Consider the following 25,010-nt stretch of genomic DNA (forward strand, 5'->3'; position numbering starts at 1 on the left):
TAATGCATCACTGTAATGTGATTCACATATGCTATATGGTTTGGACGTGTGAGGATGCCGTACGTTTAATACGGACAGTTCGTTTATTCTCATTACTTGGACCATGCTGTGTAGTGTGGACGTTTAGTTCAGAAGCGTGTTGTAGGCGCCTGCGCCTTTCGTACTTTCTCGCGCCTTCCGTACTCTCTTTGTGGACCTTTGCAGACTCCATAGTGTCTTCCGTTTGACTCTGGGGTGCAGTGCAGAATCCTCTTTTCTGTGTGGCTGTGTCGTTAGTCGTCAGCTATGAGCGCGTTGTTGCTTCATGTCTTATTTACGTTAGTTGAGCTCTTTCGTTTTTGAGCCGTGACTCCTTCATTTGCGGTGGATCAGACTTCGCTTGCGGTTTATTAGACGCGCGCTGTAGGCGTCTGCGCACTATGTCTCCTGGGTCCATCGCCGTGTACCTGCGTCCGTGCCTTCCGGTTTACCATTCTCGATTAGTAATATGGATAAATGTACTGAGATGCTGCCATGCAATAGGCTGATTAAATATTTGCATTAACAAGCAGCTGAAAAGATGTACCTAAAAAAGTGGCCGTTGTGTGCGTACATAATATCTATCTATGTTTACTATACAGGGAACAGAAGACAAAAATGATCACGCCTCTTGGTCCTCTCTCTTATTGCCACTGAAAGCCACATGCTGAAAAACATTACAATTACAACCAGAGAAAGTAGCGATCACTACAGACAGAAAACTTGGGGAGCTCTAAATGTAATAATGTAGGATCAGAAAGGATGGGTGAAGGACACTATTACCCAAAAAGGTACAATAAGCAGACAGCACACTCTGTTCCATAGAACTTTGTACTTATAGTACCTTCATTGTACTGTACTGTCAAGACAATGTGAAAAGAAAGCAAGCAAGCATTTGGGCACCACTGACTACATCATGACTAGCAACTTTCATCACATTCTTATTCATTTCACCCTGTAAAGTCATGCTACTCTACATGCAGTGAAATGCTAAAGCAATAATTTGTAAATGGTGCTAGAACAGAAACAGTATTGCACATGGCTACCAATGGCTCTTGAATGCTAAAATCACATTGAAATAGAAAGAAAAGAAATTCACTGAAGATCTTGACAGAGCCATAAATCAAACCAGAAGCAGATCAAGGCAACATATACCTTAAGAAAAGTAACATGAATCACGGTTACATTCTATTCACTGCCATTTTCTTCAGGTAATTAAGTAAGGTTTTTGAATTTTACTGAACCTTTGTGGTAAAGTGAGGTCCAAGACTGACTGGCATCTTTTTAAAAAAATACCCGCTCTGGATTAAATCAAGGAGATAGCCAGGTTTTAAAGGACTACACCAGAGTTCAGGATTTTAAGGACAGTTTCTTGCCTGTGTTTTAACCTCTGATTTTAATGGATATTTATTGGGACTGTTTAAACCTCCACTTTACACCTTTTAGTGAATTATTAATTTACTGCATTTTTGAAGCACTGCACTTTTTGGACACTATTGTTTTGATTTCTTTTAATAAAAGCACTGAGCACCTTTACATCATTCCCTTTTGTGTCTGTGTGTGTGTTTTGCCCTCGTCTGCCAAGCACATCTGGTTACATTATCGACGGTGGTAGGTTCAAGAGACTGACAAAAATAGGAGTGGGCACATGGAGCTGACCCACACTGTTACACAGAAGATTTTTTTCCAAACCACATTAATACCTGCTGCCAGCCACCTAATCTATATGTACTTCTTGTTTGCTGTCCCCTTAATAGTCTAGAGGCACTTTACCCATATGCACTTTCTCTATCCATAGCAAACATTGAAACCTTTAACTGTCTCCAATAATATACTCATATGTGGTTTCACTGAATGCTTCAATATCAAACAGCAGTCAACCAGCCTGTACAAAAAATCATATTAAATGTATGCATTGTAAAAAATATCCAGTAGTTTAAAAAAAAGACTTTTAGGAAACAAGTCTGAGCCATCAGGATCAAAGACTTACTTAAAAAAGACTACTGTAGTTCATTTCATTTACCATGGTCAAAGCCACAAAGAATCGAAATACTTCTAAAAGATAACTGTAAAACTAAACTTTTTTTAAAACACTGATTACCAATTAAACTTTCTCTTTATTTTTTAATGGCTGCCTTTCACACACACTGTTCTTACTAGTGTGTATTTAAGTGGGGGGGGGGGGGGGGGGGGGGGTTGCTGTCCCTGTTTATTATTGTATTTATTTATTGAGCCTCTGTTTATTGAGCAGCTGTTTAAAGCTGATCCTCTGGTTAGGATGTTGGATATCTCTGGGATCTTGCGGCTGATTCTTCATTTAGTTGTGAAGCATCCAATCTCACTGAGATTGCACAGCTGGTGAATCAGGTGACGATGGGGAAGCCTGCAGGGATCTGTGATATCCAGGGTGAACTTCTCAAGGCTGGTGGTAAGGCTGACCTCCTTGCATTGCAAGCAGCCTTTACTTCCATTTGGGAGACAGGCATCATCCCAACTGACTGGAAAATGGGACTTGATGTCCCTATCTGGAAAGGAAAGGGTGATCACCTAGATTGTGGCAACTACAGGGGGATAACACTGCTCTCAGTGCCAGGTAAAGTCCTTGCTAGGATCATCCTCAAAAGAATCCATGATCGTCATGGGTTGCAAATAATTGGTGAGTGCTGGGAAAGAAAAGGGTGCAGGTAGGGGTTGTCAGACAGATATGATGGACAGTGAAGAGTTTAACACCCACCCAGCTGAGAAATAACTGGTAGATTAATTAGGGCGAGAACTTGAGCAGTGAAATATGGAGGACTCAGATGAGGATGAATAACGACTTGTGTGATAAGAATTGTAATAAATGTATGAGCTGCTTTTAGATGTTTGCTCATTTTTCCTTCTTAAGTGAGTCTGTATACGTGCCATACAATAAAGCTTAAATCTGCTGTCTGTTCAGAACTCTCCAAGTGCCTTCATTGGGGCTGAGAGCACCCCTGCCGTACCAGCCTGCTTCAACAAATATGCTGTGATCTTCATGGAGTCAATGGAGGCTTTAATCGGGGTTCTTGGGAGACAGAGAGGAGTTTGAGTGTCTGGGCTTGCGAGTGTCCTGGATAAAAACCAAGATCCAGGCTTTTAATGACCTCTGGGGCACAGCCATCTGCAGTGTGTCTGTCTGTGGAGACAGTGTCAACCTTGTTGAGAGGTTTACTTACCTCAGCAGCAACTCTTCTAATGAGTCAGTAGACGGATTGGGAAGAGCATGGGGGGTCATGAGGTCCCTGGAAAGGGGTGCGTGGAGTTCCTGATATCTATTCAAAAGGACGAAGTTCCAAGTCTTTACAGTTCTGGTGCTCCCTGTCTTGCTATATGGTTGCAAGACATGGACAGTATCCAGTGACCTGAGAGAAACTCCTTCACTACTGTGTCTCTTCAGACAATCCTTTGACAAGGCCAATGGAACACCAATGTAACATCTGGCTGCGGAAGATAGATGGTCATTTCCAGAGGGTGGGACTAAACCACTTGTCACTCTCCAACCAGGATTCCAAGTTGTTTCGTCATGTGGTGGGTGCAGCAAACGCACTGTACCAGTGCATGCTCCTCAACCTGACCTGACCTCTGTAAAAGCTACATTTTCCCCCATGGGACAAATAAAGTATTATCTATGTGCCTCTCTTTTTTAATTTGCTTTACCTTGGCTTCTACTATATGTCAAGCACACACCTGATTACATTTTAACAGCAGACTACATGAGGACTTTCTAGCTTCTTCACATTTTCAAAGACTACCATTAATATGCTGCCTGATGAATAAATATTGATACTTCTCAAACCACTCCAGAGAGAAAATTAAATTTTGATCCTCATCAGCACAGGTCATACTAACAAGTGTATACAATAGTTAACGAATAAAAATTAACCTCTTCATTTCAAAATGTGATGTTAATGGTTTGCACATACAAGAAACTGCCTTACAGAATTGGTGTGTTTTTTTGAACAGCACTAACAAAATCAGCTAAGACAGCAGTGGTCTGTTAGTAATGAAATGAAAAAGTTCAGTTCTTTAGAACAGGGGTCCCCAACCCCCGGTCCGCAGCCGTCTGACAGCCGGGCCGCGAGAGAACTGCTGGCAACGGCGACTCACTCAGACTTTTCAGAACGCTTGGCGGGCGGGGCTTTGCAGTGGTGCAGAGAGAGGAGAGAGACCGAGGTGAGAGACTATTACAACAAAGTATTTTTATGGTCCCGACAGTTTCCCCATATGACATGAGTCTGTAGAAATCACGTTACTACGAAGTACATTCAACAGATGCTTTCATTACAACGAAGTGACCTTGAAATGCTTGAACGAATCATCCACAGAGCAGTTAGATCTGTGGTCGCAACTCAGTTGTGCACGTTTGCACAACGATCCCCAAACAGAAACATTGTAAAAAAAATCACATACCAGGAGAAGGTGGGAGCGGAAGATGCCATCATCTATATGCTACATCGATCCCTCTCCCACTTGGACAGAGGCAGTGGCGCTGTAAGAATTATGTTTCTAGACTTCTCCAGAGCCTTCAACACCATCCAACCTCTGCTCCTTAGGGACAAGCTGACAGAGATGGGAGTAGATTCATACCTGGTGGCATGGATCGTGGACTATCTTACAAACAGACCTCAGTATGTGCGTCTCGGGAATTGCAGATCTGACATTGTGGTCAGCAACACAGGAGCGCCGCAGGGGACTGTACTTTCTCCGGTCCTGTTCAGCCTATATACATCGGACTTCCAATATAACTCGGAGTCCTGCCACGTGCAAAAGTTTGCTGACAACACTGCTATCGTGGGCTGCATCAGGAGTGGGCAGGAGGAGGAGTATAGAAACCTCATCAAGGACTTTGTTAAATGGTGCGACTTAAACCACCTACAACTGAACACCAGCAAAACCAAGGAACTGGTGGTGGATTTTAGGAGACCCAGGCCCCTCATGGACCCCGTGATCATCGGAGGTGACTGTGTGCAGAGGGTGCAGACCTATAAATACCTGGGAGTGCAGCTGGACGATAAATTGGACTGGACTGCCAATACTGATTCTCTGTGCAAGAAAGGACAGAGCCGCCTGTACTTCCTCAGAAGACTGGCATCCTTCAACATCTGCAGTAAGATGCTGCAGATGTTCTATCAGATGGTTGTAGCGAGTGCCCTCTTCTACGCAGTGGTGTGCTGGGGAGGCAGCATTAAGAAGAAGGATGCCTCACGCCTGGACAAACTGGTGAGGAAGGCAGGCTCTATTGTTGGCATAGAGCTGGACGGTTTGACATCCGTAGCAGAGCAACGGGCACTCAGCAGGCTCCTATCAATTATGGAGAATCCACTACATCCATTAAACAGTGTCATCTCCAGACAGAGGAGCAGTTTCAGCGACAGACTGCTGTCACTGTCCTGCTCCACTGACAGACTGAGAAGATCATTCCTCCCCCAAACTATGCGACTCTTCAATTCCACCAGAGGGGGTAAACGTTGAACATTATTCAAGTTATTGTCTGTTTTTTACCTGCATTTTTTATTACTCTTTAATTTAATATTTTTTGCTGCTGGAGTATGTGAATTTCCCCCTGGGATTAATAAAGTATCTATCTATCTACTGTTTTTTTTTTTTTTTTTTTTTTGCTGTTTTTGTTGTCTGTGGTTTTCATTGATTCCTTTTGCTTATTGCTTGTCAACATTTGAAAAACATCCATTGGAATTTAACTCATTGTCACCCTCCTATAGAAACAGCAGACACGAAAAAAAGATTGCAGTGTTAATGTTTGTGATGTGCAATCTGTAGGAATGGCAAATGTAAAGCATATGTCTTTGTTATATGCAAAAAAAGAAGAAAATCTCAGATTGCAAACGTATGCGAACTGCTTAATAACTTTAATAATAATAATAGAAATGTTATGTAAATTGTGTATAAAACTGCCCCCCCCCCCCAAACCAACCAGTTTATTTTGTAATTAAAGTATAATGTCGTAAACTAAACTTCATCCTAAAATCAATGTTTAATTTACTAGATTTTTTCAAACCCCGTCATAAGTAAATGTAGCACATTAAATGCTTTATGCTAAGTGTTCCCCGACCCAGTTGTTAATCGCTGTACGCGCTTCTTAAACTGACTTCCTCTACACTAAGAGGAGGCGCAAGCAGCGATCGCCGCACAGAATACATTCTCTTCATGATATTCCTGCTCTCTCAACATTTAGAATGCTAAGATAAATACTTGATATCATTTTCAGGATGAAATGCATTAAAGCAGGTATTAAACATGCATGGTAGTGTGGCGGTAGTGCTGCTCCTTCGCAGTAAGGGGTCCCCAGGTCTACGTTCAGTGTAGGGAACTTTATGACAGGTGTGACGAGGCTCCAAAAAACTATGTATAAATTGGTATCGCACAGGTTTAACTGAAATATTGTGTAAATGTTGGGTTTGTGATCTGGTGTTCGGAGACACGAACACAGAATTCAATGGATGTTCTTCTGAGTGGGCTTTCTTTATTGCATATGTGCTGTCTGTCTGACGTACCAAACCCCCAGTTCCTTTTTCTTTCTCCACATAACCAATCACCACACGATAAATGTCTTTGTGAAATTAAAACTAGTTATAAACTTAGACCACGGAGTGTTCAGAACTTAAAAAAATATCTTCATTATACATGCTTAATTATGCCATCAATTCAGGGCTGCGTCCATCCCAGCAAGCATGGTGTGTGAGGCAGGAGCAAATCCTGAACGGGGCGCCAGCACATCGCAGGGTGAATACGAGCAATACATACACTAGCAGGGTTAATATAGCATAACAAAACCTGCCATCCTACATGACTTTGAAAGGAAACTGAAGCACGCCGAGTAAACCCACCAGAACAACATTCAAATTCAAAGCAAGGAACACCCGGGACCCCATTGCTGCGAGGCAGCAGTGCAACCTCCACGCCACTGTGCCCCCACATGATTAATACATGCTTTAATGCATTTCATCATGAAAATTATATCAAGTATTTATCTTAGCATTCTAAATGTTCAGGGAGCAGGGATATCATGAAATTAATGTATTCTGTGTGCTGCCAGCACCTCCTCTTAGCGCAAGAGGAAGTCAGTTTAAGAAGCAGTAGCAATTAACATGGCTCCAGGAACACTTAACACAAAGCATTTAATGTGCTATATAACCTATGATGGGGTTTGAGAAAATCTAGTAAATTGAACATTCATTGTAAAATGAAGTTAAGTTTACGATGTTCTACTTTAATAACAAATTACAAGAATAAAGTCAACATAGTGCTGGGCGGTATGACCAAAATTCTATATCACGGTATTTTTCAAGATTGTACCGGTTTCACGGTATTCGACGGTATTTTTTTCCCATGCATGAGTTAATCACATTTTCCACTGCAATTACTGCAGTACACTGGCTAAGAATAACCTATTCCACTGTCATGAGAACTGTACATTGTATAAAAAAACATTTTAATGTGCACACAAGTATTAATACAGGTTTGCATGGCTCCATAAAGTGATAGTTTTCAAAGGGGAGGGGGGGGGGGGGGGGGCACTAATGAAGAGAAGGAATCACACTGCATGACAGTTGCTGTCAAAATATAGAACCTTTTTATTGAACAAATTTTGCAAACCGCTTAAACTAAAACTTTGACAACAAATTGTCAACCATCCAAAGAGGCATTTAGTTGTATTGCACTGAACATGTCTTAGAAAAGGAATAAATGGCAAATATTTTTTGTAAACCAACTACACTTTGTTTTTAATTTTAACAATCTCTGTCCACTGACATGTTAAAGTGACTTTTTAAACAACTTTACCATCATTAAACTGCATAATTTATAAACTAAAAAATAATAACAATAAAATAAATAATAGTGCAACTTCCAGTAATAATACTATTACATCAAAACTTCAAGCCCAGGTACATTACACAGTATTCACCAAACTAAAATAAAACAAGTGCAACTTGGAGATGACATTTTTACCAACTGAACCGTCATTACGGCAAATTGCATTAATATAGACCTTGCTTCAAGCTAAGCTATAAATATATATATATTATATATATATCCATCCATCCATTTTCCAACCTGCTGAATCCGAACACAAGGTCACGGGGGTCTGCTGGAGCCAATCCCAGCCAACACAGGGCACAAGGCAGGAACCAATCCTGGGCAGGGTGCCAACCCACCGCAGGACACACACAAACACACCCACAGTCTTTGGACTGTGGGAGGAAACCGGAGCGCCCGGAGGAAACCCATGCAGACACGGGGAGAACATGCAAACTCCACGCAGGGAGCACCTGGGAAGCGAACCCAGGTCCCCAGGTCTCTCAATTGCGAGGCAGCAGCGCTACCCACTGCGCCACCATGCCACCCTATATATATATATATATATATATATATAAATAATAAAACTGCAACTTGCATTTATAAAACTATTTGTTGTTTAGTGGGTCAAAAAAACAAAAAAAAAATGGTCCGTTTTTAAATCCAGTTCGCCGTGTCTGTCTTCGTGGGCATGACTGTTCGACCGCAGGGAGTTGATGAGGTGACTGGGGCGAGTCGCATCTGATCATTCTCAATTGCTTCGTCGGCTTAGTGTGGCATGTGAATAAGGCGCTGAGCCCACGGACGGAGACGTATATTTATGGGCCGGCAGGATGGGGGAAGGAAAAAAGAAAAGATAGAACACAAGGAGGTTAAAGAAGGGAAAAGGCAGTCATGGGAGACGATCCAGACACCAGGAAGGAGAAGGCAGCACGAGCTGGGTCTCCATGAGGGAGTGCAGGCTTAGGCGATCTAGGGGCTGGTTCACCCCACTGAGTAAGCGTGTGGAGTGGGGCGAGCGAAATGTAAGACCTCCAAATGGATCTGAGGAGTGACTGAGTGAGCATGAAGGAAGACGGGAGGTGTGCCGACCTCGGACGGTCTGGCTGCGCAGTGTGGCGGCAGCCAAAACAGGGGTTGGCAGAAAGCAGTTCGTGCTGCGAAGGCTCCGTCAGCAACGCCAGTGAAGGGTGAGCCTTGGAGACAGAAGGTGGTGTGCTGCGATCGGGTGAGGAGAGAGACTGCATTTTAACGGATATATTTATTATGGATTTTATCCCCACATTTCACTGGCTTTATGGATTTGCTATTTATTTGGGTACTGTATTTTTCTGAACACTGTCCAACGGACACTTTTGGTTTTACTTTGACTGTTTTTAACAAAAGCACTTGAGCACTTTCCAACATCCCCTGGCTTCAATGAGATTTCTCAGCTCATCTCGGTCATAACTATCGTCGGTGTTGGTTCAACAGACTCCCATGTGGGAAGAGGGAGTCTGTAGGAGACCGGCACCGTCACAGTATTACACAGTAACCAGATACATTACACAGTATTGAAAAAAAAAATAAAATAAAACAAGTACAACTTGGCTTGCAGTATTATCCAGTAGTATAGAAACAGTATTCATACATTTGAACATAATGCACCACATCCAACCTTTTAAAACCAAAGTATCTACAGATAACAGACACAGCACCTTTTTTCGTCAAAAGTTCTTCTGTGTTATCATGTTCAACTTTATCGTCTGCTACAGCTTCAGTTTCAGAATGTTCCCTGTCCATTTCCACCACTCAATACCTCCACTAACACATGTACTCTGTTGGATGCGTATTTTGCGGTGCACCAGTGAAAAAGGTCCCCCTTAAACAGTTTCCCGCTGCGCCACGTTCCAAATGTTGTTTAGGCTATTTAAACCAGTGTTCCGGTATAAGAAAAATCCATATCATAACAAAAATAAAAAACGGTTTTTAGTATGAACCGGTATACCGCCCAGCACTAAGTCAACATCTCAATTTTAATCTCAACAAACGGCAAGAATAAAGTAGAAATGTCAAGAATAAAGTCAACATGTCGTCACACTATTACACAGTACCCTGGTACATTACACAGTATTGGAAAAAAATAAAACAAGTACAAATTGGCTTGCAGTATTATCCAGTAGTATAGAAATAGTATTCACACATTTGAACATAATGGTCCACATCCGACCTTTTAAATCCAAAGTATCTCCAGATAACAGACACGGCTCCTTTTTCCAGCAAAAGTTCTTCTGTGTCATCATGTTCAACTTTATCATCTGCTACAGCTTGTATATATTTAAGTAACCACATTGTGTGTGTGTGTGTGCGTGTGTGTGTGTGTGAGAGAGAGAGAGATCGAGAGAGGAATGAGTGAAATGTTTTCAGAAATTGTTAAGCCAATTTGTATACAATAAAATTGTTTATTTTTTGTCATTGAGTGTATCATTTCACTGTTAAAAGAAAGACAAAGATAACTGGCAGTAACAGTGCAAAATTCACAATTGGTATGCCAGTTTGAAAAGGTAAGTTTTGAGGGTAGTTTTAAAATGTGTTATTGAATTGAGCTGACATATATGAGAGGGAAGAGAATTCCAGAGTTGAGGAGCACTATGAGAGACGATCGAGGTCTCATAGAACAGTTTGATGTGCGGTACAGAAAGTAGAGCTGCAGATGAGGATCTGAGTGAGCAAGAGGGAGTGTAAGTCTGTTGGAGATCAGTGAGGTTGTGGAGAGCTTTCAATGTAAAGAGCAGTATTTTGTATTGTATTCTGTAGTAAACAGGGAGCCAGTGAAGTTGAGAGAGAATAGGTGTAATATGTTCAGTGGATTTAGAACAGCAGGTTATTATCCTGGCAGCAGAGTTTTGAAGAAGTTGTAAGCAATGGATAAGTTTTTGTGGGATGCCAGATAGAATAGCATTACAATAATCTGTTACTTATATGGGAGGAATTATTTAATAATAATAATAATCATACATAGAATAGTCCCATTTGTAGCATCAGATGTAGTATCGGATCCTGAAGGGAGATATATGATGGTCATGGGCAACTTATTTAACTGTAAAATGATTTTGATAAATGTTTATGCACCCCCACTCTTAGATAGGACCCCTGTCTCAGGGGTGACGACATCTAACACTGCAAAGACAATTACACAGTTTGTAACTGACCACAACTTATCAGACCCCTGGAGGTTGCTAAACCCAAACTCAAGAACATATTCGTTCTACTCACCAGTGCATCATAGCTACTCAAGAATTGATTATTTCTTTATAGATAATAATTTCTTGCCTACGATTAAATCTTGCAAATTCGACACAATTGTTATCTCCGACCATGCACCTCTGGTCTTGGAGTTAAAATCATTATGCCCCTCACACTCACTTTGCAAATGGTGTCTTAACCCACTTCTATTAGCAGACGAGAACTGTACAGAATATATATCCAAACAAATCAGCTTCTTCCTAGAGACAAACACACCCTCAGAGGTTTCTGCAGGAACACTCTGGGAAACTCTAAAGGCCTTCTTAAGAGGTCAGATTATTTCATATCTTTCCCACAGAAATAAATTAGAAACCAAGAAAGTGTCAGAGCTAAGAAGCAAAATTACTAGAATAGATGAAGAACAAGCCATGCGTCCAAGTGAGGCTCTTCATAGGAAAAGGCAGGCTCTGCATACAGAACTCAACATCTTAACAACTAAAGAAACTGAACAACTTATTTATAAATCAAGACATCATTACTATGAACACGGAGAGAAAGCTAATAAGCTTTTAGCTCAACAAATCCACAAACAAGAAGTTCGCAATGCAATCCCAGTAATCACCAACATGAATGGAGATGAAATCATTGACCATAAAAATATAATGCACACATTTACAGACTACTATAAAATCTTATATTCTACTGAGTTTAAAGAAGACAACAGACAATCTAATGCATTTCTGGATACATTACAGATACCACAAACAGATACTTTTAGTGCTGAGGAACTGGATAAACCTCTGACGCTATCAAAATTACTAGATGCTATAAAGTCACTTCAAGGCCGGAAATCAGCAGGCCCTGATGGCTACCCTGTAGAATTTTATAAGAAATTCTCCACTCAGCTAGCTCCCCTCTTATTGGCAACATTTACAGAAGCTAGAGACAATCAAATTCTAACTCAAACCTTTCGCCAAGCATTAATCACCGTCTTTCATAACAAAATAAGGACTTGGTACAATGTGCATCATACAGACCAATTTCACTTCTGAATAATGATGATGTTAAGATACTCTCAAAAATTATAGCTAGAAGGATGGAGAAAGTGCTGCCTTCGGTACTATCACAGATTCAAACTGGGTTTATTAAAGGCCGACACTTATCTTCCGATCTTCGACGCCTGTTTAATGTAATATATTCACCAGCAAAGTCAAACACCCCAGAGATGATATTATCATTGGATGCAGAAAAAGCATTTGATATGATTGAATGGAACTACCTTTTCACTGCATTGGAGAAATTTGGGTTTGGCCCAAATATTTGTGCATGGATCAAACTACTGTATACCAATCCAGAAGCTTCTGTTTGTATTAAAAACATTTGTTCAGACTACTTGTCACCACTGCTGTTTGCAATCGCCGTTGAACCACTGGTGGCCCACTGTCGAAATTCTTATCAGATAAAGGGGATTATCAGAGAAGGACTGGAACAGAAAATTTCTCTATATGCAGATGATATGGTTATATATATATCAGACCCAGAAAACACTGTGCCTGCAGTTTTAACAGCACTTACAGAATTTCAAAAGATCTCTGGTCTCAGAATTAATTTGAATAAAAGTATACTCTTTCCAGTGAATTCACAAGCATATAATATTAGATTGGACACCCTACCTTTTACCATAGAAGATCAGTTTAAATACCTAGGGGTAAATATCACAAGTAAACATAAAGCTCTTTATCAACAAAATTTCACCGTCTGTATGGGAAAAATTAAGCAAAACTTGCATAGATGGCTCAACCCTTCATCTCACTCTAGCTGGAAGAATTAACGTTGTTAAGATGAATATCCTTCCTAAGCTTCTTTTTTTATTTCAAAACATTCCAATATACATCAATAAATCATTTTTTAAGCAATTAGATTCAACCATAACCACATTTATTTGGAACTCAAAACATTCACGTATCTGAAGAGGGACCCTACAAAGACCTCAGGCAGAAGGTGGCATGGCTCTACCTAATTTTCAGTTTTATTACTGGGCAGCAAACATACAAGCTATAAAAGCCTGGACACAAATAGATGAACATGCACAAGCTTGGTCCGCAATAGAAATAAAATCCTACAGTACTTTATATTCCCTGCTCTGCGCTACAATAAATGCAAGTTATCGCAAATATACCAATAACCCAATACTGCTTTCATTCACTCAGAACATGGAACCAATTTAGAAAGCAATTTAAGATGGAAAATCTTTTATCTGTGGCACCTCTGCAGGAGAACCACATCTTTCAACCCTCGCAAACACATCTAGTTTTTAATATCTGGAAAAGATTTGGGATTAAATTGCTCAGAGATCTTTATATAGACAATATCTTTGTATCCTTTGAACAATTACATTCCAAATTTAACCTTCCAGCTACACATTTCTTTCACTATCTTCAAATTAGAAACTTTGTTAAACAGAACCTGCCCGATTTTCCTCATCTCATACCCTCCACCATGCTGAAAAAAATACTGCTCAATTTCGAGGACTTAGACACCATTTCTGCAATATATAAAATTTTATTAGAGTCCCTACCTTTCAAAGATCCAAGAGGACAATGGGAAAAAGATCTCTTAATTAATATATCAGAAAAGGAGTGGAAGGTAGCAATGCAGAGAATTCACTCGAGCTCTAAATGCGCAAAGCATAGAATTATTCAACTCAAAATTATATATTGAGCTCATCTGTCTCGCTTAAAACTGTCCAAAATATTTCCAGGGCAAGATCCAACATGCGAACGCTGCAACCAAGCTCCTGCCTCACTGGGTCACATGTTTTGGGCCTGCACCAAATTAACATCATTTTGGACCAAAACCTTTAAGTGCCTTTCAGACAGCCTTTGTGTCACAATCCTTCCTAACCCATTAATAGCTGTGTTTGGTGTTCTTCCAGATGGATTTGAAGTGGAGAAGGACAAGCAAACTATGATTGCATCCACTACACTTTTGGCACGCAGACTTATTTTGTTAAACTGGAAGAATCCTAACTCTCCTCTTATAAGTCAGTGGGAAACCGATGTTTTATATTATTTGAAATTGGAAAAAATCTAATTCTCAGGGGATCTGTACAGAACTTTTTCAAAACCTGGATGGATCTAATCAATAATATTTTAGAATAAGAAGAAATAGTTATTTCCGCATTTCTTTTCCTTCTCCATTTATCTTTACTGCCCTATTAAACTCAACAATTTAGGTACGTTTTCAAGCTTTAAGTATTACTCCTTTGGCCATGCTCTCCTTCTCAGGGGTGGGGTTTGATTTGTTTTCAATCCTATTTTTTATAAAAATGTATCTATTTGTACGGAATGATTACAATAAAATTAATAAAATATAATAATAATAAAAAAAAATTGCCATTAAATAATAATAATTATTATTTAATAATTGCCATTATTAGTGTATAAATGAATATAAATAATTACATTTAAACGATTCGCCAAAATCTGTTGTATGTAAACGATACTGTTTTAAACATTATTGTTTTTTCATCAGAAAACCCAGTTTCCACGTTTACCTGCATTAGTTTAAATGGCACTTTTGCCACTTGCAATATGGCGTACGCGCTGACATATCGTGTCGACTGGGCAACACAGTGAATGTGGTGTCTACCTATATATGTCTATGCGTTGCATGTGTTTAGCGGTGTAGCAGTGAAAAAGGTCCCCCTTAAACAGCTTCCCGCTGCGCGATGTTCCGAACGTTGTTTAGGCAATTTAAACCTATACTACGGTATAAGAAAAATCCATATCATAACAAAAATAAAAACCGGTTTTTGGTATGAACCGGTATACCGCCCAGCACTAATATATATAAAAAAATGTGTGTATATATATATATATGGTTTTAACAAAAGATTATCATCTTACTAAAAGGCTAGTATTGCACTTCTGTAAATAATACTTCATATATTGTATGATTGTAAATTGTAAAATGCATGTCATTCATCTCTCAATAGAAGAAAATGACTACATGACTGAAAACCGCCAAGTCTGATATATAATTCTTGTTCTTTGTTATTGTTATAACATAAATTCAAGACTTTTTTATATTTGCCACTGTTGGATATAAAAAAATATTATGGAAAGAAGCTTAAAACTGTGCTAAAGAACTTCTCTACAGAGGTAGTAAAATAATTCATAATTTTTGCAGAGGTCATTATCACAATGATGTGTCACATTTCCTTTTAGTAAATTGCTGAGACAATACTGGATGAAAATTGTGTTTTTTTCCATTATGTAGTATTGCTTACCTATACTGCATGGTTAATCAGCAGATGTGTATGTAAAATACAAAAAAGAATTGCGTCCAATTTTCTTTGCAAAAAAAAAAGAGAAAACTGCTACTTACTGAAATTGGACAACCAATAGAATCGAGAACTTGTATGTATTTAAAGTGGCAGCAATTAAAAAGAAACTGAAAGTTAGAGGTGCAATAACAATGAATGTAAAAAAAAAAAATTAATTGTCTACATATTTTATTAAACTTTTTTTTTTCCACATGAAGAATGACTCAAATAAACTGAAAGCTGTATTGAGCAAAAATAAATCTTCCTCTGTTTAAATAATCAATCTGTCAATGAAAAGGAGCTTGAGATATATGTCAATTCACTTTATCTCCCTTAAGATGCAGAAATCCCCTGTATATTTACATTTCAGCAGAGACTTCACCCATTATTTTCAAAGCTTCAGGGTACAAAAACTTCAAAAAACTGAAAGTTAAAAAACAGCTATTGTCAAATACATATAACAAAATAAAAGAGATATTAACTGTGCCCTGAAAAAAATATTATGTAATGAAGACATTTTGCTTGATCAGAAGGTATCTTTTTGTTCATTTTATGTATATAATTTATTTATTTTTCTCAAATTACCCATTAAGACCAAGCCAATTTAGATTCACCAATTCATAACATCTAGATACCGGTACATGCTTTTTATAATAGGAAAGAAATGAACACAGGAGGGGGAACCAGAAGTAAACCTGCATTTTCCTCTCAAACCACACCCCCACTTTCCTTGACATTTGCTATTGCAGTTGTGGTAAAATATCCTTTTCATATATTTCAGCCCTATTGTTTTGACAATAATTCACAGGGTACCTTCATGGGGAACATACCGCCCCCACCCCCATAGGTGCCACGACATAACAGGGAGTTTGCTGGTGGACATTATTATAGCTTCGAAGTAACCATGACTTCACAGCTATCGAGAAGGAAGCAGTGCATAGTGCGGGGAAATTTTGACACACCAGAGACGCTGGAGTATGACAGGGTGTTTTGGAGTTTTGTTATTTTCTTTGGAACTGTTTTCGTACTGCTGCTGAGGACTGAAAGCTGATACGATATCAAAGTCTAAATTTTAGTACCAAACCAACACTTGAAAGCACTACCTGCTAAGGCAGCATATCAGTCCTTTTACTTGGTTTGAATCCCAGTCTGGGCAGTGTCTCTGTAGAGTATACACATTTTAACTCATGTTCATGAAGAGTTAGTGTATGTCTGTATACTCTACTTTTCCTCCAAAAACTTAAAGAAATGCATGTTAAAGTTTACTAGCAAATCTAAATTAGGCCATTGTGAGTGATATTTTCAATGGATTTTTATCTAGTTCAAAATTGATTCTGCCATGACAGCCACTATCCCAAGTGATCTGATGGTTAGAACTATCAGTTTTATTTCATTTTTGACACTATTACTGTAGGTACAATTTATATTTTCTGAATATTAATTCAGTTTGTTAAATTCAAAAAACAGGAAAAATAACTTGAAAGAAAAAGGGTTAATATAAGCAGTGACTAAAATCAAGAGCAGGCATTAAATGTTTTAGAACTTTGTAAATCAGGTCATAATTTAGAATGGATAATGTATTTATCTAAATTTTGAAAAAGGAAAAACTGATGAATGCTGTTTCCTCACTCAAAATTATACATTGTGTTAGATTATTCTGAAATACGTTAAAATTTTAAACAAAAAGAAAGTCTGTTTATAATGTTTCTTAAAGCTGAGAAATATAGATTGAGTGCACCGCGTTCACTCCTTTGTATCTTGCTTTAGAGCAGGAGTAGCATCAAAAAGCTCAGGGTACAATACTGAAGGCTAGGCCTTAAAAATTAAGAAACAAAAAATCAAGGTGGTTGATTATACAGGGTGAGTCAAAATTAAGTACCACAAAAGGATGCTTTTATTATTCCCACTTATAATGTTTCAGCAATGGAGACAGTGTTAAATGGATAGATGAGGATTATGATACACAGGTATCTGACTTTTGTTGTGATATGAATTACTGGTTACAGCAGTTATCTAATGGTCATTCTGAGGAAAACGAACCCATTTGCAAACAGTAGCATTAACCCTACCTGTTCTAAACTCTTCCTTTCCTGAACCTCGCTCCTTTTCTTTCACATGCTCATCATCACCAGGCAACATGGGCAGTGTCGACATAGTGACACAAGGAGTGCAGAAGACTTTGTGGATTTTATTTAACATCCAGAAGAATTTGTGAAAAATTAAAGAAAAGTGCTGAACATCACTATATTGTCTTTTCCATATTGATTTTTCTTAAATATCAAATCAAAAATTCAATTTATTGTCAAGCCCTAGCTGCATGATCAAGGCATACTGTGCAAAGACATTTTTTAGCAATGTTAAAAAATGTTTTTTGGCCTAAAAAAAATACTGAATGATAAATACCAATTTCAGACAACGTGAGGTATTTTATTTAAAAAGTATGTGCATAGTATTATTAGATAATTCAACACTAAAAGATACTGTATACATTCTTACACTGAAATGTAAATTGTGCTTTCAATTGATTTTTTTTCCAAGTTGTATTATAAAGGCTACTATGGTAGAAATAATTATAATTTCTCAGCTGTCTAGAAAACAACAGATTCTTCTCTAATATAGAACCAAAATCACTGCTTTCTTCTATCACCAAAGCAGACACCCAAGAACTTCTGATTCTTCTCGGTATTTCAATAACTCAGTTAATGCTTTATTATCATAGGGGCTCCAGCTCTATGTAGCTCTCTCACTACATTGAAGCATGAGGCTCCATTTGTGTTAATGTGATTTGGTTTTCTTTTCACAAGTGTTGCTCCTGCTGAAAATTGCTTGTATTAGGCACCCAGGATGTAAACTTGGCTCCTGACCTTAGTGCAAAGAGCTAAATGAAACGGCCACTGAAGCCGAAGCAGAATTCATCTGGCTGAAGTGCCTTTTTATGTAGGAGAATGACTGCATTTTAGTTCTGCAACAATGACTTTCAAATCATATGTGAAAAACTATAAGATCAACTATACTTGTGCTTAATATTATTATCATCATCATAATTATTCTCTGTTACAAAGTCTATAATGGTATATGTAAGGTCTTGATGGAAATTTAGTCATAAGTCATATTTTTTTCCAGTGCTTGTTTACACATTTAAACACTGACTTATTCTGTACCAAATTTATTATGGAAACTTGCAGTTATATTTGTCTATGCTATGTAAAGCACTCTGTAGAGTGCACTTTGTAAAACAAAAATATTTAAGTGACACACTTTTTTTTTGCTTTAATAAAGATCAAAGAATAAAATGTTATTACTAGCATTGATTGGTGAAATTAGACGCAAAGTGTTTTTCTCAGCTGATATGCTCTGCTCGCCGGAGCCCTTGCTTGGTGAATATTTTCCTGGAAATTCGTGCCATGCAGCCAGTAAGTAAATTTTTTTTTTTTTTTTTCAAATGGCCCATGAAGCTCTGGGAGGCCAGTTTGACATCACAGAGCTGTAGTAGCCATGTGCACTTGTTTCACGCAAATCTCTTGTAAGAACGTTGCCGAAGTGATTATCACTGAGAAGCAAGTACATGAGGAAAAAAAATGCTGTTTCAGCTAATAGGATGAAACCATCCACTTGACAGCGCTGTGTGATATCTTTCTCCTTCTCTAACTACACTTGGCTCTGGAACTTGTGGTCATTTCAAACCACAGAGCTCTTTGATTACTGTGAGTTGGTCTTCAGTAAACCTAAAAAGGTAAAATCGGCCCAGAAGTTACAAAGGTTAAGAAACATTCCTAGATTAAACAAAAAACAGTTACTGCATATACTTGCGTATAAGCCGGGTCTTGAAACACGAAACATCGATCATAAAAATCAGACCTTGACTTATACGCCCGTTCAAAAATTCGACACTTAAATTTTTTTTTTTTTTTTTTAACATCTTCTTGCTTCCTCTAATCTCACACCAGTTTCTCAGACACATTGAATTTTGTTGCAGCAGCGCAGTTACTAATTTCTTTTGCCACTTCAATGACTTAACTTAAAACCAGCTTCATATTTTCTTCTGATCCAATGCTCCATCGTAGATAAGGGATGCTCTGAGGGGTGTATAAGGGTGTAAGATACAAAAAACACAAAACAGTGCAAACGTTGCTTTGGAATAGTTTAGGTATTACCATGTGGTCACATAGGCACAATACTGTACTCCATGGTTACTCTCTCAGGTGGGTGTTAGCATATCATAATCTACTGGACCAATAGCGCAAGTTTTGCGCATTCAACTTATACGACTGACATTATAAAATACCGGAAATTATATGGGAAAATCAGGCCCCAACTTATACACGGGAGAACATAAACACGAGTATATAAGGTATATAATACTGATCCTGGTGTGCCCTAGTGCCACATCTCTCTATTATAAAAAAGAATCTTGGGAGGGAGACTAGGGAGACGAGACATGATTTCCCGGAAGACAATTTGACGTCCTGCGAGAGACACTTTAACGTCACGCGAGACAAGGCAGTGAGACAACATTTAAAACAAGTTCACAGATATCTAACATAGCAGTTTTTGGGATGCTTTTGGCAGACACACTTCATGTGCTCATAGCTCTTAAAACAACGACAAGTGAAAAGCAGAACACACAGCTTGCCAGCAGCTAATCCGACTGCTTCTCCTTAGCATGCGTTCAGCCCCCAGCCACCCCCTCCCTCAGCCCCACTCCTTCACATTGTGAGCGACAGAGACGCAAAGTGGCAAAAAGACAGCTGCTGTACAGGTTTTTAAATGATAGACGCGCAGCGCAACAAGCAGAACATGCAGCTTGCAGCAGCAACAAGCCAGCAGATGATCTGACTGCAACTCCTTAGCGTGCATTCAGCCCCCCCCCCCCCCCACCCCCTCTATTACAACACGAGCGGCAGAGACATGATGTGGCAAAAGGACAGCTGCTGTACATGCTTTTAAATGATCGGCACGCAACGCGACAAACAGAACATGCAGCATGCCAGCAGCAGCAGCAGCAGCAGAAAGATGGCATCTTCTTAGCATGTGTTCAGCCATCCCCCCTTCACAACGAGAGCAGCGTTATACGTCCTGCAAGAAAGAGATTCAACCACACCCGGGGCCGGAAATAAAGGACAAGTATTGTTTTTACAAAAGTTTTAATGTAAAAATGAAAATAATGCATATGTAACAATTCCCATGAAAATAACAATCTCTTTAAACTGTATATCCAGAAAACCAAACCCGGGGGTGAGCAAGCGAAGCGTTCAGGGGTCGGAGCCCCCTAGAAGCCAGTTATAAAAGCAAATTAGCCACATGACCAACAACATTTCAAAACAAGACTTAAAGGAGCACAACCCCCCTAATGCCTCCAACCAATTCAATCATTACTATTTACACGGTGTTTCTTTCTTCTTGATGGAAGGAAAAAGTGTGAAGATCTGCACAGATACATGGGATGCAAAGAAGACATTCCCGGTGCCACAAGTTCAAACAATGGAACAAGCCATTCCCACTCCGCTGCTTCATTGCACAGACAATATGTGCACCAAGATAGGAACTCTTTGAGCACAATGATCTATTTTTGTTTTACTTATTGCTAGTTTGTGGCCATTAATTGCACTTTGTTTGTGGTGTTTGTTCTGTCTACATCTTTTGTTGTTTGAGGTACAGTGGTGCAATGGTTAGCACTGCTGACTCACAGCTCAGATCACATATTTGGCCACAATACTCAGTCCAGTATAGTTCAGACTTTTCCATAGACCACAGGAACAATTAAAAGTTTATTGCAAAATTATAATCCACTCAAAACTAGCTCAGTTTCTCCTTCTCCATTGTCTTCAATGCATTTAGCAAAGTTGGATGAAAATTACAAACATTTCTGTGATTTTGCCAAGCTCAAGGCAAAACAAATTTATAGGGGTTCGCTCATCAAAAATTATTACAATAAGGCATACCTTCAATGCAAGATCACTATGGAAGTAACAATAAACCAAAAGCAAAAATAAATGCAAACGTAAGAAAGAAACAGACTGGAACATATAAAAAAAGCTATGAAAAGAGACTTTTCAAAATAAAATAACTAAAGGAATCTTTTACCTTCACTACAGGGTGTCCCCCAGAAGTGGCTTTTATAGCTCCTCGACTGCCTTCAGTTTCATAGTGTGCTCTGTGATGTGCTTTGGGATGAACCTCAATCTTTAGATCATACTGTCCAAACTGGCTTGGTAAAGGCCAGTCCAATGGTGGTAGTGATGATGTCCTGGAATAAAGAACATAAAAACAGTGTTTAAACATAACAATGCACATCCTTACCATCCTAGATTAAGTAATGGTTTGAAAAGGAAAAAATATACAATACAAACATAAGAAAATAATATAAAACATTCTAATCTTCTATAGTTTTTACATACAGATAATAAAACTCATTGGGTTAAACTCCTAACTGGAGTACACCCAAATAAGGGCAAAACACGTGTTGCATACTCTTTGCATTATTTGACAGTAAACTAAGTAGCATTCTATGAATTGCTTCTCGCAACTGAGAGGGCCACGTGGCGGATGTTTGCAGACTGGCAGACCAACCACATGCGTTACCTGGTAGGTAATCACCCATACAATCAGATCGAGATTCAGAAAACGAATGCTATGAATGTAATTACTCCGATCTCCAGGCTGTCAAATAAACGAACCACATGCCGCAGCGCAGTGTAAAGAGGCTTCACTTCTGATGCTGACGTCTGAGGTTCGACACCTGGGAGGGTTGCAGTGGCGTGTGTATGCCTGATGAGCTCATATAAATACACATACACACACACTCACTCATCATCAAAAACAGTACTCCCTGTTTAGTTAAAATGCTGCAATTTGGCAGGATTCTACATCTAGGCCGGTAGGTGTCTGCTAAGTGAGAACATTTAAATACATCAGTACTTAGGGGTAAAACCATCCCCTACAACAGAATAACTAAATAATTTGACAAATTTGGTTGAAATTTGGCGACATTATAGCAAAAAGAAAATTAGCCGACACTTTGTCATATTTGTTAATATTATGCTAATTTACATGCTCTGCGCAGTGCTGACAGGGGGCTTTATGCAAATGAAAGACACAGCAGAAGTAACTCACAGCAACACTAGCCAATACAGTGGACAAGCAACTGATGAAGAGGCAGTGTACTGAACAGCAATATACAGCCGTATTCACAATTTTCATGTACAGTGGGGTGTGAACTGGAAAAGAGAAAGCTTGGCAAAGCTTATGGATGGCAAAGCTCAATGGTTAGCAAGGGCTATAAAGTTTGAGTGCCAGATGCTGTGGTTATGAACACTGGTGTTGCTTCGCCAGACACAAAAAGGCTGTGAGAGAGAAGCAGAGGTGAAAGTGGCATCCTCGAATCCAAAACAGATGGTGAAAGTTTAAACTTTACCATGAGGTACTCCACTGTAAAACACTATGCGCTTTGAAGGGGGACCTCTATCTCGTCCTTTCATATTGTTTACATTTACATGCATTTCTGCTTACTTTTAACAGAGAAGCCCCACAGTCCTTCTCCACTGCTCTTAAAATTTTTTACATATTGTGATTGATCACACTGTACTTTTACTTTTGTTCTCTGGGGCTGGTTCAGCCACACTTTCAAAGGGCAATTAACATACAAAAGTAACACTTCAAACAACTTAAAATTTACCCATGCAGGATCAGCCGCAGTCATTAGTTTGTAAATCAAAAATCACAATGTTTTGAGGCTTTAAAACTGCCTTCCTTGTGTGGTATTTTGTTTTATGTCTTGTGATTAACACCTGAGCCTCCGGTTATTTGGTTATTTATTTTTTAACAAAGGTACTACTGCTGGAGCAAAACAACTAAGAAGTTGTGACCCTGGGCTCTGATTTCCAAAGGTCATGCGAAAAGACAATTTCCCCTTTGGGATTATTAGTGCACTAAATACCAAATATTTGCTATGTGTTTGAATAAAATTCCAATAATATTCCTTCAAGAGACAGAATAAAAGCCTGTTTGCCCAATTCCCTCCAAGCTGTCTTTCTGAGCAACTCAGAAGCTCAAATGCGACAATATAAAACTTTGTATCTGTGGACTTTAAACAGGGACCCTTGATCATTTAAGAAGCCTACAAAACATGGTACCAACAGTTATTTTCTTACACTTCAAGCACTAGTGAAAACAATCCCAAAATACAACTACATACAACTGGTGAAAAACACAATAAGAAATGCAGAGAATGTCATAAAAAGTGAAAATCATAAACATCTAATAATGATAATAATATATACTCCAATTCCACATTATCCCCGATTACCATTTTCAATTCAAAAGAATACACTTTCCTGTTTTGAAATGACAAGCAACAAAAGCCATGTCACTAGAAAAAGCAGATATTGATCTAAAGCAGGAGTGCTTTACTCATGTGCAATTGTAAATAGCATGTTCAAGCATGAGCAGATCCAGTAACCTAATAATGTTATTTTTATTATTTGACTGATACCTTTACCCAAGGTGACTTATAACTTTTGAGATACAACTGGTTACATTTGTTTTGTTTTTCCAATTAGAGCACGGACAGGTGAAATGACTAGCTCATGGTCACACATTGATTGGCAGTGCCAGAATGGCAGTGCCAGAATTTGAACTTACTACATCAGGATTTGAAGTCCTAGGTCCAAAACCTTAACTATTACACCACACCATCTTCCAATAATGTTAGTCTTTGGTAAAAACCTTACAAATAATGCAAACAGAAAAGTACTTTATTATATAGTACTTCTAATACATCCAATTAACTGATGACACTATAACTGAGGCCCATTATCCTATAAAAAGTTCCCAGGAGAAGTCTGGTAACAAAGCTAGTTAGTAAGTAAGTGAGAAATGTTAATGAAGTGTCTTGTTTCTATCAAGTAAATATGTAATGAAATGTTGCTATGAGTGCATTGTGCAATCCTGCAAGAATCACAGTGGTGCTACAGATGTTTTACCTCTTGCATTAGTGCAAAAATTGCTGCAAAATCTCAATTACTTTGCTTGTATAGGACTATGCATAAGATTGTTTAGAGCAGTGGTCCCCAACCTTTTTGACAGCAAGGACCACTTTATTAGATGCAAATTTTTCCACGGACCGGTCGTGTGGGGGGGGGGGGTCTGGTTGGGCGGGGGCAGTTTTATACACAATTTACATAACATTTCTATTATTATTAAAGTTATTAAGCAGATCGCATACGTTTGCAATCTGAGATTTTTCTTCTTTTTTTGCATATAACAAAGACATATGCTTTACATTTGCCAATCCAACAGATTGCACATCACAAACATTAACACTGCAATCTTTTTTTCGTGTCTGCCGTTTCTATAGGAGGGTGACAATGAGTTAAATTCCAATGGATGTTTTTCAAATGTTGACAAGCAATAAGCAAAAGGAATCAATGAAATCCACAGACAACAAAAACAGCAAAAAAAAAAAAAACAGTACGAGGAAAGTTCGAAGAAAGATTTTTTTACAATGTTTCTGTTGGGAGTTCGTTGTGCAAACGTGCACAACTGAGCTGCGACTACAGACTTAACTGCTCTATGGATGATTCGTTCAAGCATTTCAAGGTCACTT

At 38.8% G+C, this 25,010-nt stretch overlaps 1 protein-coding gene across 2 annotated transcripts in view; it reads right to left on the reverse strand.

The window, feature by feature from the left end:
* nfatc3a (nuclear factor of activated T cells 3a) overlaps positions 1-25,010 on the reverse strand; it is a 218,208-nt gene that overhangs the window by 90,725 nt on the left and 102,473 nt on the right. For both annotated transcript variants that reach the window (XM_028809336.2, XM_028809338.2), the window contains exon 3: positions 21,491-21,653. In XM_028809336.2, the coding sequence (XP_028665169.1) occupies positions 21,491-21,653 (163 nt within the window). The remainder of the gene's footprint in view (positions 1-21,490; positions 21,654-25,010) is intronic.

Source organism: Erpetoichthys calabaricus, chromosome 9 (assembly GCF_900747795.2).
Source record: "Erpetoichthys calabaricus chromosome 9, fErpCal1.3, whole genome shotgun sequence".
Taxonomy (NCBI): domain Eukaryota; kingdom Metazoa; phylum Chordata; class Cladistia; order Polypteriformes; family Polypteridae; genus Erpetoichthys; species Erpetoichthys calabaricus.